Source organism: Babesia bovis (genome assembly GCF_000165395.2).
Source record: "Babesia bovis T2Bo chromosome 4 map unlocalized Chr4_1, whole genome shotgun sequence".
Lineage (NCBI taxonomy): Eukaryota > Apicomplexa > Aconoidasida > Piroplasmida > Babesiidae > Babesia > Babesia bovis.
This window is the reverse complement of record NW_026261571.1, coordinates 1,677,261-1,691,547: the sequence shown is the minus strand read 5'-3', so window position 1 is coordinate 1,691,547 and position 14,287 is coordinate 1,677,261. Positions and strand designations below refer to the sequence as shown.

Genomic DNA, 14,287 nt, shown 5'->3' with positions numbered 1-14,287 from the left:
CTAATGGTTGAATATATTATGAAGAATAATATATTCTTAATAGAGTAACTTACAAAATGTATGCATCGGATAGCCGTGAACCAATTTTAATGCATGTTCATTTCCATATATGGTGCGGGGACTATATCAAGTACAATTGTAGAGTCATATGATATAGGATGTTGCCGTGATATATAATGAACTACCCTAGTACATTCTCATGTGGCCCGCACTTCTTATGCCGGAAACCGTACGGTGACATCTACCACTACGCATGGCCTCTATATATTACAGTAGTGTTCTATCCACCAAATGTGTTACTATATGACGAAATAGTTCACAATTTTTGGCTTGTTTGTATAATTGATAACATATAGTTTATATAGGTGCCTCTTCTCATTGTACCACCTTATGTGAGATTCCTGTTCTACATGCTACTATATCATCGAGCAGGTGAATCGGCTTTGCATATTTTTGCGGTTTTAAGCTCGTAATTTTAAATTCAATCGTACATGAAGCAGACGTTATTAGTCATCACATTTGCTGAACATGGAAGCTAACGAAGTATAAACGTTTTGTCAACTATATATTCCTGTAGAAACATTTTAGTTCCTGTACCACTAAATAGTAACACATATCAAGTTAACCTTAACAGTTCCATGCAGTCTCTATACCATCGTAAGACAGTTAATGACAGTGGAACGTAATATTATATCTAATGTTTAACGAAAAGTTTGCCACCAGCTTTTATTAAGCTCTATGAATTAGGGGTATGATGTTGGTTACATAACGGGACAAAATCGCATGCATGAACCAGTATTTTTGCGCTTCTTGTATGATTTGAGAAATTCCAGCTGCTTGCGGTTTATTGCCCCCTTCCTCCTTTCACGCACGAAACATATGGCATCCAAAGGATGCATACCGTATTCTACAAGAGCGATGCAAGCTAGAACTGGTGCACGACCAAGTCCAGCGACACAGTGTACCGCCACAGAACCATTGCTTGCAACCACCTCCTTGACAAGCTTTAACCACTCGGCAACTATTTCATCCGATGGTGGTTCTCCGTCGTTAAATATAAGCTCCTTGATAGCAATATTTTCTTCAATTATTGCCGAATCATCATAATTAGTTTCACAAGTCCGCACAAGATAAGTAACTCCAAAATCAAGCATTTCGTGCAAATATAACTTGACGTTTGAATTGTTTGGAGCATCAAGTATTAGTATACGCAGCTTGTGAAACTCAATTTTGGTGGGCTTGTTCAGCACATAGCTGTGTGATGATTGAGACCCTTTCATATTGCCAAAATAATGGTAAATATTCAATATAAACAATACAAGGTTGCGGTATTGAGAAAAAAAACGACCTAGTAAAAGGGTACACTTGTCAATTGTTGAAGACGTGGATAATTATAAACAACGCAAAAGGATATACGTCGAAATAATAACTGTATCACGCGTATCGATTTCACCAGAAACTAATCCACAACAAGTTATGCAAAAACCGCGATCGATGTATATCTTGCCAACCGTCCTTCAAGGCATGAAACCACTAACACTCAGCATTCGCTGTTGTATTTTTGTTGATATATCTCATGAACCTCCGGAAAATGGGTTGCAATGTTATATGATACATCCAAAGAAGATGAAACGGTATATTCTGCTGCCGGTTCTTGTAATGAATTCCAAAAGGATTACTGAGATTTACATATAGTGTAACACGTGTTATACACCACTAAAAACTACGCACTCATCCAAAAACAGCCTAAAACACATCATTTTCTTGATCCTTCACGCTATGCAGAACCATGGGTCTTGTTACACCCAGATTATATTTAAGCCCAACTAGGACCTATTTTGCAATACCGCACATATCTACATATATACCGCGACAACTCAATAAGAGTGACTACGGGTTATATATGAAAGAATATCACATCTCGGAAGTTCTGGAAAAGTTATCATAACTTTATGTATGCTTCCTATACATAAACAGATCCTTTTGAATTTTCTTTCCCCTAATGAAAGCTACAGTAGGTAATCTACAAACAAGTTTGAGAATACAAACATTTTAACTATGTAGATAAACAACAATAATAAAAGTTACTAAAATATAAAATGACCAACAAATTAAACAGTCAAAGAATAATGAAATATGCCAACCAAACGTTTCTATTTGTTAAATTCACATATCTATAACATGGCAATATAAAGTTACAGTAACACTGTCACGTTTATTTACACATCAATTTGAATGATTAATGCACAACGATAAAATTTATGTAAAACATACCTAAAAAATATGGTTAAAAAATGGGAAGAGCCAAACACAGAATTATGTTATTTAAACGGTGCCCGGTTCTTGTGATGGACGGAAATCACCCCTTTTGTTAGCTAAAAATATATATCATGAAAATATGCTGTTTATACTGATGGTTGTCGCGCTGTCAATGGTTTTTGTATTGTGGTGCCCTAGGTCGCGCGTCGACTAGCTGGTATATTAACGGCGTTTTCTGTACGTATTTTAAGGAGTGTGTCACACACATGTTTGCGCCTAAAATTTTTACATATTTGATAAATTATATAATTTGATTGATTGTTACTCGATTGACAATAAGGAGACGAATTATACCAGGTGTCAATCGAATTTATTATTTATAAATAGTATTTTTTCTTCTTTAGTTAGACTGGATCTATGCTTTTATCATAGGAAAGCTCATAAAATATGTAATATACGCGAATATGTGTTATACTTGCATCTTATCCCGCTTTAAAATAATGATTCCTTTTTAGTATCCAAACCAACGCGCTGTCGTAGGTTGCATCATTACTTGCAACATTTATAATCATGATTGAATTAAGATAAGAGCATGTGTGTTAAGTTTTCTATCTATGTAATAATGCTAATGTACCCTTGGAAATTTAATCTATGACCCGGGGCATTTAGATATTAAAATTTTCTAGCGTCTTTGGCATTTTAAACTCTAATATGATTTCCCAAAATTTATTTCAAAACTGTATGCCTTAAATGTGATTTGTGAAAACATGTTGTGTGTTAATAAAACACGCCATTAGATATGTAGCATCATTGGGGTAAGATGTTGAAATTTGTATCTTATAACTTTTCGTGGTGTATATTTATTATGATTAATACAGTCCATTAATTATTTCATGTTTGTTGTAATATGAAGCTTACTATTGCTGATCAAAAGCATAGCACAGTACGTTGATTCCACCATTTTATCGAATAATTACCATAATGACGCGCATATATGTTGCCAGTTATCGTGTATATGGACGAGTCCAAGGCGTATTTTTTAGAAAGTATACTAAGCAAGAAGCAGACAAGCTTGGGATCAGAGGTTTTGTGAAGAATGATAACGACGGCACTGTATTTGGACAATGTCAATCGCACAATGTCGAATCGATGAATGCATTTCGCCAATTTCTAGAAAAGGTAGGATCTCCTAATTCGGAAATTAAATCATGTGATTTTGCCATGAGTGAAAAGACTGGAGATTTTGATTACGATTCATTTGATATCATCAGATGATTAATAATCGACGGCTTCTACGGCGTCTATTAATCGATTGTATGAATCTTCTGGATTGGGGTCTGTTTGGTTCTCCAATATGAACCTTCTGATTATTTTCCTATGCGAATCTGCAGTCTCTAGGTTCATTCTTGACAATCTAGTGGGATTTGTCGCATCTGGAGACAGGGAAATTTCCTCTATAGATAGGTTAGAAAGGTTGACATTTTTTATCAACACCCTATATCCACATGATTCATCCATCGAGGTATAACTTACTTGAGGACCTTGTCGTGATCGTATTCTATCCAATGAGGAGAAGGCCCTAGATCAATGTCATCTAGTGTCTTCAGCGATTTACTTTTCGAATTGTATATTATACGAGCGTGTATTGGCCCAGGCCGTGACATTGTACAGTATTTTGAGGTATTCGCGTCTCTCCAGCATAGCCAATTTGGATTGTAACCACCAACGTAATTAGCTGCACGATCTACAAAGACTATGGAGTCCGTTTCATAATCTAAGGTTTTCAATCTGATGCATGTTGGTATAGATCAGCATAAAACCTACTGATAATATGCATCGCGCATGTTTTCAGGAGTGCATTCGTTGTAGGTCAACATGACAAAACTGGGATTACAATATTGTGACCCTGCTTCTTCAAGCCTAAATAAAAATCATATATGAAAGAGCATTAATAAAATACCTGCTCTTAATAAAGAACGTGCGGCATTCTGTATCAGAATGGGCCATCGAATAGCCATTGTATACCAGCACATCCAGAACGTAGTACTTCATGTTGTAGCCGTGTTTGTTTTTCTCGTATCCAATATCGTTAACAATACAATCGAGAACAGTCGGACCTTTCGTAAATGCTACCTTGAAAGTGGTACATTTGAACCCATTTTTTCTATAAACTCTTGCCCGGTTATTAACAACTATGATTAGCACACGTGACCCTTCGGGTCGAACAAACATTAGGCTATTCTTAAGTGCGATAGCTTCTTCCCGTATTACCATTTCTGTGGCTAGAAGAAATTCATGTACGGTTAATATACCCATTACATTTCGGTAGTTCTGTTTATTTCTTTCTGACAATATCTCAAAAAAGAGATCATCATATGAATCTTGCAAAGGTGATTCAATAGATTCTAAGGATTTGATGGTTGTGATACTGTTGTTATCTGTTTCAATTGGAATGTCGTCTATTACGGAATCGTCACTAGTATCAGTAAATGCTCTCATCAACCTATCAAGAAATGCCGTTCGCTTTGATTCTACGACATTCTGTCTAAGTGTCCTTAATGAAACCAGTCGACGTTCACGTGTAACCGCGCCTAGATTGATAATACGCTTACTTTGTAATCGTTCACCCAGGCGAGTTACAGAACTCCCTGGATTTTCACAATCTTCCATATTTTAAGCATTTATATTTTGTAAATAAATATCGTTACTAGCATTTACATGATAACTCCATCGGTATGATATGCCTATTGATAGGGGTAGCGGAGCCCATCTACTTGAACGAAAAGGCCACATGGAACTGAGGTAAAAGTTACACATCTAGCTGATAACATCTGAACAGACCACCCTGTGCAGTTTTTTCAATGATTATGTCGGTAAGATATGAATTGTGTCGTTGTTTATACATTATTTCCAATAGCATAATTTGCGGTTTTTGTTTTTAAGGTGCATAACTGACTCGTTATGTTATATATGTTCTACACATAAATTATCTGGGTAGTATTTATTCAGTTTGTTCTTTAAACCGGGTGCTAATTATTATTTTTATATGCCCTTTCATGGCTCAATGGATTACCGCCTTTTCAGGCTTGTTGCATAAATAAAGGTTAGTATTGAATTGAGCCGTTTTATTGTTAGCTCATGGTGACGCTTAGTGTACAGCGGTTCTTCGATCTGTTTCTTGAGACATGGTCACAATCCTCGTGGCATCTTATGTACAGCAGATACTTAGGATATGCCACTTTTGTCGCATGAATAACGCATATTCTCATCATGATAGTTCACTTACGATGGGTGGTATCGTTGTTTTGTAGAGTATTTATTCAATGTAGACACCATGAGTTCATTAGTGCCACCACTTCGTATGTCAATATAATAATTTTAGATTGAAATCACATGTGTAGCCACTTAACATCTTATGACTGTTGTAATGAATTTGAACAAATGACAAAATTCAAGTTATATCTGCGATGGTGTTTGTCAATGACGATCCCCCTTTCTATGATTCTGACTGTAAATCGGAAAATCAAATAACACCATTTCATATGTATACCAATGCTTTAAATCGTATAAGAATATCAAATTACAATCAATCAAATAAAAACATTGGTGTTAACTTGAATTCCACATATTCACATCAACGAAAGTTTAAACGAAATACTTCTATTTTAAAAAATCAAAATGATGATGATAAGCGTGATCTCTCCGCACGCCCTATTAGGATTTTTGTTGGTACGTGGAATTGTGCATACCAAGATCCAGACGAATCAGTAACACTCAAACCAACATCCGATAATGAGAACCGTTGGACGAATCACATCTATCGTCCGGCTCAAGCGTTGTACGGAGTCATTGGTTCTTTTTGCAAACGTGTTGGCCAGCTTTATAGTGGCAGTGTGACTTATGTAAAGGGTGGAATAGGATATATTCGTAAGAGAACGTATTGCAGATTAAACGGTAGCGAAGATGACGAACTTTTTTCTGACAGACGTTATATAACATTTATTAATAAGTCAAAAAAATTGTTATATAATGACAGCCGTACAAAACCAAAAGAGGAACAGGTAGCATTGAGCACTGTAAGTGACGAAAATATGTTTTACCTAAATACAACAACCAACAGTATACAATCATATGACGTTTCATATTCACTAAATCCTAATAGAAATCGTGATCTTTCAAAACAACATGATTTGCGTGATGAGGATTCATGGCCAATAAACTACTCAGATGTCGGTTTCGTTAGGGCTCGTAGGGATGCTATCCAACGACGGCTTGCAGATAATACATCACAAAAAGATGTGTTTGTTGAATCCCCCATTGTTCCCAAATATGTCTCTAGAAAAACTGATACTAACGGGTTTTTTGTGCTTGATAAAAGCAAAACGTCATTTCCCCCTATCAATGAAAGGAAGGTTCCTGTAAATCATTCTAAATCACCTTTGATCCGACTTCGTCAATCTACGATACAGCTTAAACCTCTCACTGAAGAAGACAACGAGCCATTGAACGATTGGATCCCCATGGGTTATGATATCTATATAATATCACTACAAGAAACTCTATCTTGTGGTATGTTCATTTCAATAACTAAATACTTGCTACGGCAATCTAATGAAGACTATGTTAGAATACCCCTTGAAAATGACAAGCTATCTGGTCACGGCGATGGCGCCTTCCTAAAGACGAAAAGCACAAGCATCGCTGTATGGATACGTAAGGAGTTATTAGATTCAAAGATAGTTGAGATGGGTCCGTCAAGATCCATACCCATAAGTCGTATCAATAGGAGTAAAGGTCTGGTTACATTCCAGATGAAGGTATACAATCATCTAGTTTGCGTAGTAGGGTGCCACCTACCAACGGGGCGCAAATCTAGAGAGAAAGCAATAAAACAGGTAATTGGAAAACTGTGTTATGTTTACGGTGTCTCCGGGAGTTCTCTACATGATGTTTTCCATCATATATTATGGACCGGTGATTTCAACTTCAGGGTATCTAACATTTCTACCCGACAGGCATTAATGCTTTTAAACAATGGCCATGTACAAGAGCTATTTTGCAACGATGAATTCTACTCCAGAGGAGCTTCATTGTTCGCCGACATGAAGTTTGAGGAAGGCGTTGTACGCTTTTTCCCAACATACAAGATGCGTGATGACAGAGATGTGGCTGACCACAGTAAAGATAACTGGGCAGATAGCGCTTACCATACTCTTTATGAAACACACTGGTACAAAGGTGGCAACGTAAAGGATCGTGTTCCATCGTGGACTGACCGTGTTTTAAAGTGGTCTATCCCAGAGTTACGTACATGCCTCCAAATTGATGACACAACATATACATCTGTTCAACCCAATGATAAAAATATTCTCCTTACGAGCGATCATAGTCCTGTAGGATGCGGCTTAGCTTTGTGGCCCGTAAAGAGCCCTGAGATGTTAGTACCACGGAAAAATCTTTCCTTGATTGGATAGATCTTTCATTTGTCTGATGAAATTCACCTTTGCTTTATCGTTGTAGATCTTTTTACTTGTTTCTTTATATCATACTAAATCAAAATAAAAACCAACGCAATGTACATAATTTTATACACCATCATTTTGGGGGTTCATTATGCGTCCAGCAGCATATTGCTGTTTGGGCCGCGCTGCCCAAATATGTTGGCTTGTACCAGTGACTATTATAACATTGGTACTGATCCCAAAGTACCAGCTGATGGCTTAGAAAAAGTTAAGGAGTACCCACAAATTACTATTGAACCAGTGATCGAGACAGCGTTTTATACTGGTTTCACAAATCAGGTTTCTGAGTTTATAATGCGGCTACGCAAAGAGTATCGTGTTATTAATGAAAACTTAATATATCCCAGGGTATTGTTTTATCTGAGTCAGCAAATGGTTAAGGATTACGTTCGCTGCCACACGGTGTTGGTAGATCTCCAGACACTGAAGATGTTACATTATGCACAACGAATGTTGCTGGGCTATGCGCACAGTAATTTTACTGAGAAAGATTCCGTTGATGCAAAAATAAAAAAGGAAAAGTACTGCATTGGGATGACATACATTGATATGGCGGAGAAGTTAAGCCGTTACCGAAAGAAGCGCATGGCTCTGTTAGAGGCGGAAGTTAAACGTCTTGCATGGAATGTTGACAATATACCATCTGTAAAAGCCACTGGTAGGCTTTATCTACTTATTGATGCATTTAATGTTCGACCCATTTTTATAATGTTGCTGGGTTCTGCATTGCTACCAACCATTCGTTATTTAACACGTTAAAATTAATATAATCGCACAATAAAATGTTAATATATAATGTTTGTTATACTTTGTAGCGAATTTAACAATGTATATGAATTACAGTTCTACTGATATGATATGTGGTGACAGTGTAAAATTCTATGTTATAAGCCGCCAAAGATTTGCAATTATATAACATGGATCTGCAAGCTACGTGAAGCAATATTGCATTTCTGCAACACTGGTATTATGCATCTTCCAAATTGTCGGACACGAAAAGTACATCTGAAAAAGGAAACAAATTTCTGACCATTCGAAAATATGAGGAAAAATCGAGCCTACCATACCGGATCATTTTTTAAACACATGATAACAACAGTAGGATTGATTTTAAGAACATAATCACTCATGAACAAGGGTTACAAGATTGGAGTTGTCATTTGATTTATGAAATTTAGGATCTAGATAATATAGTTGTATTTTACATAAATAATATTTCCCGATGTATTCGACAAAAATCATTTGCCTTTTGGCATTGGGTATGCTGCCACATTTTCGTGTGACCCTGGGTGATCAATATACTTTCACATTGCCACTATATGTGTCGGATTTCAGTCATTATAATTGGTACACCGGAGCTAATACCAACCATGAATTTTTAGAGCAATTTGATGTTTTGATAACAAACATGATGCTGAACGCTCGTCGAGTGGTAGCGGATAACTTCAAACAAGCTATGGATGCAGGTTCTTTCAATCTGGTGGCATTGGACACCGAAACGAATAAGGAAGCGTGCACTACAATAAACAATATATGGGTTCGGGACTTTATAAATGATTTGCAATTGTTAAAGTTAGATTACATCAACAACCGTTACAACAGTGCATCTCAGCAGTTGCTTAAACAACCTATGGAGGAAACTACATTTTTAGACGTTGGATTTGACGAACCCTTTGACAAGATGGTAGTCTATTATTGGTCATATTATCTTAAGAAATGCTATGACGATCTGATGCACAATGCCACCCAGCTACATACTAAGTGGTCAAAACTTAAGGAAAAGATAAATACCACTCCTGCTGTGGTCGAATCTTGATCTACGATGATTCCATATCTTCATGCGGTAATACATACCTTATACGTTCTCTGGGAACGCCTCAAGTATGGAAGATACTAGGTAGCATGTTTCGTAGAAAGTGTTTACTTTTAACCTTAACGTCCGCGGGTTAACAGCATCTATGTTTCTACAGATATAAAGTGTAATTTAATAGTAAAACTTACACATTCAGTATAGGCCCTTCACTTGTATAGGTAACAGCAGCTCGGTCTTCGTGTGTCTTTGGCTCCGAGTTCAGTACCTTGAGGGCATACTGGCAAAATCTTTCTGACGGAAACTTAACACTTGTGCTGCTGCATATGGATTATCAGTGATATGACGTCGTGTCTGGTGTGCAGCTGTTAACAAATACACGGTAAGATGGACATTTAATGAGCATACTATCGCATCCTTTTCAGTTGACTTACTATTTACATGTAGCTTGCGATTTTTCAAATACCATGGTAATTATTAGTAAGAAAACTGTGTGTTTAGTTACAGTTTCTATTATGTGGGACTTGGTCGGGATTCCATGGTCCAGATACATTCCTATAATCAATAAATTCGGATTTCACGCTAACATACCGTTTGTATTTCTGGGCATATATATACACAAGAGGGCCTATTACATTTACGATGATATTCCTGCCGATGTCTATCTAACAATGACCGACAACTAACCCTAACATGTATACGGGAACCAGTGCGATATGATAGCAGTAAAGGCACCATGATGTCAATATAATAATGCCCAGAGTCATCAAATAAACAAGTTTGGTGTGATTGTGTGTCTGTTAGGTTTTGCAAGCTGAATTGATGTACCTTACCATCATGAATCTTTGAAGCAAGGGCAGCATCATGAATGTCCTATTGGATCCATAAGTATGATAAATAACAACATACATCACGTAGAGTTGCATGTACGCGGTTGCCTATATGTATTAAGTTATCAATAAACGTTAGCTACCTTCTGCGAACATCCGAAACGAGAGGAAATCAAAATGGCAACTACTATGAGACAGTTCATTGGTAGTGTGTCGGCACTCTTTACATATATTTCCTCATTTCCCGTAATTCCATAGTCTTGCGTAAAAATGCTGATCAACGATACCATAATGGCTAAGGCGTATATGGTGTCATATGTGAAGGAGGAGGTCAATGTCTGTAACACCGGTTGAAGTATCTGCACAATTTTATGTTCGCATCACCACTCATTTACCTGCAATGTGAAGTGGACTATAAATGCAAATCTGATATGTTGAAATCGATCTAAGCAAATTGGTATGAGCAACACTTATTATCATACCAGTTAGGGTAGCCTTAGTCAGGTACATCACAATACAAAAACTAATAATAGCCAGTACTGCTGCGCCCTCTACATACCTATGTTCTATGAGTAATACCCATTGTAAACTCACTCCAGGGGTATGACGTCATCCTTGATGAGCAGGAACATGCGTGCCATAAGCAGCATAGTGCTGCAATGCTGCGTTAACATCATGGTCTTTGGGCATAGATCCCACAGGGTATAGCAATTAGACCCATTCTCGCTCAGTCCTCGTAAAAAATCACTGCTCACGTAATTAGGCGGATAAGCCTGGCGCTTGTACATAACACGTTCCCATGGTAGCATTGAGATCTCTTTAACGGTACCGCAAGCTGACTCGTTCTCCCATACGACGTCTTCTTTTTTTGATGGCAAGTTTGGTTGTTTTGTTTCTACATCTGTAAGCATTGCGATCAATATCTTTGGTTGTTAAATCACAGCATAAGAGCTGCCAGTTATTAATTGTCAATATGGATGGTTCAATTCTCCTGATATTTCTGTCGTAAGTCGTTAAGCTAAACATATGTGTGTTGATTACACTATCAACGCGATATAATATGTTATCTTCAAAATGATCGTTGACTAATCTTGTCAGAGGATTGAAGCTTTCGGCGGACACACGGCGACAGTTAATTATCGCCTGATTGAACGCTATATTCTTAGCACTGGAAGTAACCAAACGTATAAACATGCTTTCTAGGTATTAGAAAATCCACATGTGTAATCGTTTGATTGGTTTAATGTGCGGTAGTAGTTTTTGTGTGGAATCTTAATACCTATAGAAGCATATTATATATATTTATTAATAAAATGTTCCGTTGTTAAGAAAAGTGTGTATTTCGGTGATGTTTTCTAGGCTTCAACTTTGTTTCCTCTTGATATGTAGGAGCATTTTTTATGGGTATGGCATCGTGATCATAACCACCTTCCTGTAATTTGGATTTGTATAATGTAAAAGTGCTGCCTACCTGTACAATCGTTTTTGTGCGTGACCTTCGTTTTGGTATGATTTGCAGAAAACCATCTGCGGAACGTTGCATTCTTACAAATTCCTGACTATCACTTGCTTCTATTGCGCGATCAGGCCATCTACAAGCCTTTGTGTTTAGTAATATGTGACCTACTTTGGTAATCCATAACCTTTACGCAGTACACCACGTTTTTGAAGGAGTTGTACTTTCTTAATGGCTTTCTCTCTGAGGTAGAAACGCTTCATTGCCTTTTTGTTTGCAGGTGATAGTATGTTGCGTCTAGGTGGTAGTTTTAGGGCTTTTCTACCACCCTTTTTAAGTTTCCTATTTCTGCATTCCACTTGATACAGTGAATTTCTTTGCTTACCTGAGTGCTATTTTAGCATCCCATTCAAGCTGTAGTTGCAATACCCTTGCGACCCTTGCACTTACATTTCTATATTCTATTTGATGGTCAACTGTGTTGATTCGCTGTATATTTTTCAACATTGGTATATGTTTTTTGCTAAATAAAGTGTTCACTGTTCCTGTTACATTAATATGGGAAGGTTTATTCTTTCTTACCGTTGGTGGATACCCTAGAAGCTCTGTGTAGATATTCTGCTACGTTATCCGGGAAGTCGAAAGAGACTACGTTATCTACCTCTTTATTCAATATGCCTCTACTGGCAAAGTTCGTAGCCACAAGGATATTATTCCGCGTTCCGTAGTCTTTAATTGCCTTTGTTCTTTGTCCATATCCCATTTCTCCGTGAAGTGATACAACTTTATATCCACGGTCACTGAGTGTATGTTCTAAGAACTTACAACATTTAACAGTATTACAAAAAACTAATGTTTTGGGTCCTCCAGAACCAACTCGTACATCTAGCTCATCAAAGGTTTCAATAAGTCTATCCACAGGGTCACCCTGTGCAATTGCTGTGAATATTTGCTTTACGTTTTGACCAACGCTATGACTCTTTGGATGAGTTATTTGAATTTGAGACAGCATATCGCCCTTTCCATCTAGATGCGAGTGTTGTAAGTAGTTCATTAGGGCGTCAGTTTTAGCAGTTGTTATGCAAATAGTTCTCAATTTATAAGAATGTATCATGTTTAATACTTCATTCATTTGTTCTAAGTAAAATCCGTCGCACAGGAGATCGGCTTCTTCCATGATCAGGAATTGCAGATATTTAATATCAATCCTAGTATCATTATAAGCACCGTTCAACACACGCACTAACATTTCTGGTGTTGATATAATCAGGTCAATGTTATCATACTGCTTATCATTTGTTACGGTGGCATATCCGCCTCTAAAAGAGGCAGCCTTTTTATTACCCATACCTCCTGCAAGCAACCTTGTTCTTAACTGCATTTTGCAACTCAGTTCAAACAATTCTTGAGCAATTTCTCTATGCGGTACTAATACTACACCCAACGGCACTATTAGAGCATTCCAATCAAATTTCGGTATACCGTGTATTTTGGGCATATCTGTTCTTGAGTGGTAATGGGTTGTACTTATAGATTTTTTCAGTATGAGCTTATTGCGATATTCATCACGAATTGGACCGAACTTTTCAAGGTCATGCCTTTCTTGATTTACTATGTCAGAGAGCGCCAGCATGTAGCTAGTAGTTTTGCCTGTTTTTGACCCTCCTACTACTAATGCTACTCTTCCTAGAGCACTTCCAACTGCTCCATCAATGGGATCATCTTCATTGTATTTTATAATATGATCTCCGGATGATTTTACATATCCTTTCATCCACCACATAATACTGGCCTGGAAATCATCAGGTTTATTTAGTTTGAGATTCCGCAAGATATGGTATGTTTCTGCTGATTTTATAAGGTCATTCTTATATGCATGCTTTTTCTGTGAAGCTGACTCATCATCTTTTGACTCACTATTGTATTGCCTAACGGTGCCGTGAGTTGACGAAGTAGGGAAACATGAACTATGGTAAGCATTGTGAATTGAAGAACGATTGCTTGTTATATTCCAAACCATCCGTCTGCTTTGTAGGCAAGTTAATTGAGTCTGGAAACATAGATTGTATAAGGTACAATCAGTGTTCCGAAGGTATGGCCATTTATCATTGTGATCAAATTCGCAACCTAACATAGTACTGCATTGAGTTGTCAGCCATGACGTCTGACACTTTACATATCTGTTGCTTGTATTGCAGCGATTATATATAGGCTCTAAAGCGCGTAGATTCCATGAAAAATGTAGATTATTTGGCATCCCTCCCATCGTTCATTATTATACACATTTCGATATATTCTGTTAAACAGTAGCATCTTTGCCATGAAAATAATGACACAAAAACTGTTTCATACCGTAGAATATACATCTCATCATACTATAGTGTACACCGGCGTTTAAGCCGGAAGGCTG

At 37.3% G+C, this 14,287-nt stretch overlaps 9 protein-coding genes across 9 annotated transcripts; 4 read left to right on the top strand and 5 right to left on the bottom strand.

The window, feature by feature from the left end:
• Positions 1-720: 720 nt before the first annotated feature.
• BBOV_IV011660 (putative tyrosine phosphatase type IVA 3) lies at positions 721-2,419 on the bottom strand. Its single transcript, XM_001611036.2, has 2 exons — positions 2,275-2,419; positions 721-2,023 (listed from the first exon to the last, which is right to left on the bottom strand). Exon 2 carries the CDS (start codon positions 1,278-1,280, stop codon positions 762-764), a length of 519 nt encoding a protein of 172 aa, XP_001611086.1. The 5' UTR covers positions 1,281-2,023; positions 2,275-2,419; the 3' UTR covers positions 721-761.
• Positions 2,420-3,121: 702 nt separating this feature from the next.
• Positions 3,122-4,029, top strand: BBOV_IV011650 (putative acylphosphatase 2). The gene has a single exon (XM_051767042.1). The coding sequence runs from the start codon at positions 3,241-3,243 to the stop codon at positions 3,532-3,534; it is 294 nt and encodes a 97-aa protein (XP_051623366.1). The 5' UTR covers positions 3,122-3,240; the 3' UTR covers positions 3,535-4,029.
• On the bottom strand, positions 3,532-4,939 carry BBOV_IV011640 (snurportin-1). Its single transcript, XM_001611034.2, has 4 exons — positions 4,220-4,939; positions 4,084-4,179; positions 3,793-4,047; positions 3,532-3,754 (listed from the first exon to the last, which is right to left on the bottom strand). The coding sequence occupies exons 1-4, from the start codon at positions 4,927-4,929 to the stop codon at positions 3,535-3,537; spliced, it is 1,281 nt and encodes a 426-aa protein (XP_001611084.2). The 5' UTR covers positions 4,930-4,939; the 3' UTR covers positions 3,532-3,534.
• Positions 4,940-5,673: 734 nt separating this feature from the next.
• BBOV_IV011630 (Endonuclease/Exonuclease/phosphatase family protein) lies at positions 5,674-7,762 on the top strand. The gene has a single exon (XM_001611033.2). The coding sequence runs from the start codon at positions 5,727-5,729 to the stop codon at positions 7,731-7,733; it is 2,007 nt and encodes a 668-aa protein (XP_001611083.2). The 5' UTR covers positions 5,674-5,726; the 3' UTR covers positions 7,734-7,762.
• A 134-nt stretch (positions 7,763-7,896) lies between these two features.
• Positions 7,897-8,560, top strand: BBOV_IV011620 (putative integral membrane protein). Its single transcript, XM_001611032.2, has one exon. The coding sequence runs from the start codon at positions 7,917-7,919 to the stop codon at positions 8,538-8,540; it is 624 nt and encodes a 207-aa protein (XP_001611082.1). The 5' UTR covers positions 7,897-7,916; the 3' UTR covers positions 8,541-8,560.
• A 614-nt stretch (positions 8,561-9,174) lies between these two features.
• BBOV_IV011610 (uncharacterized protein) lies at positions 9,175-9,626 on the top strand. The gene has a single exon (XM_001611031.2). It carries the CDS (start codon positions 9,190-9,192, stop codon positions 9,595-9,597), a length of 408 nt encoding a protein of 135 aa, XP_001611081.1. The 5' UTR covers positions 9,175-9,189; the 3' UTR covers positions 9,598-9,626.
• BBOV_IV011605 (Transcription factor Pcc1 family protein) lies at positions 9,525-10,083 on the bottom strand. Its single transcript, XM_051767210.1, has 4 exons — positions 10,026-10,083; positions 9,783-9,911; positions 9,636-9,745; positions 9,525-9,598 (listed from the first exon to the last, which is right to left on the bottom strand). Exons 1-3 carry the CDS (start codon positions 10,058-10,060, stop codon positions 9,637-9,639), a joined length of 273 nt encoding a protein of 90 aa, XP_051623665.1. The 5' UTR covers positions 10,061-10,083; the 3' UTR covers positions 9,525-9,598; position 9,636.
• Position 10,084: 1 nt separating this feature from the next.
• On the bottom strand, positions 10,085-11,492 carry BBOV_IV011600 (Phosphatidylinositol N-acetylglucosaminyltransferase family protein). The gene is made up of 9 exons (XM_001611030.2): positions 11,016-11,492; positions 10,904-10,980; positions 10,817-10,866; positions 10,565-10,780; positions 10,501-10,529; positions 10,425-10,464; positions 10,279-10,388; positions 10,183-10,242; positions 10,085-10,146 (listed from the first exon to the last, which is right to left on the bottom strand). Exons 1-9 carry the CDS (start codon positions 11,330-11,332, stop codon positions 10,089-10,091), a joined length of 957 nt encoding a protein of 318 aa, XP_001611080.2. The 5' UTR covers positions 11,333-11,492; the 3' UTR covers positions 10,085-10,088.
• A 242-nt stretch (positions 11,493-11,734) lies between these two features.
• BBOV_IV011580 (Helicase conserved C-terminal domain family protein) lies at positions 11,735-14,234 on the bottom strand. The gene is made up of 5 exons (XM_051766980.1): positions 12,460-14,234; positions 12,263-12,422; positions 12,049-12,225; positions 11,893-12,013; positions 11,735-11,853 (listed from the first exon to the last, which is right to left on the bottom strand). The coding sequence occupies exons 1-5, from the start codon at positions 14,141-14,143 to the stop codon at positions 11,746-11,748; spliced, it is 2,250 nt and encodes a 749-aa protein (XP_051623365.1). The 5' UTR covers positions 14,144-14,234; the 3' UTR covers positions 11,735-11,745.
• Positions 14,235-14,287: the final 53 nt, after the last annotated feature.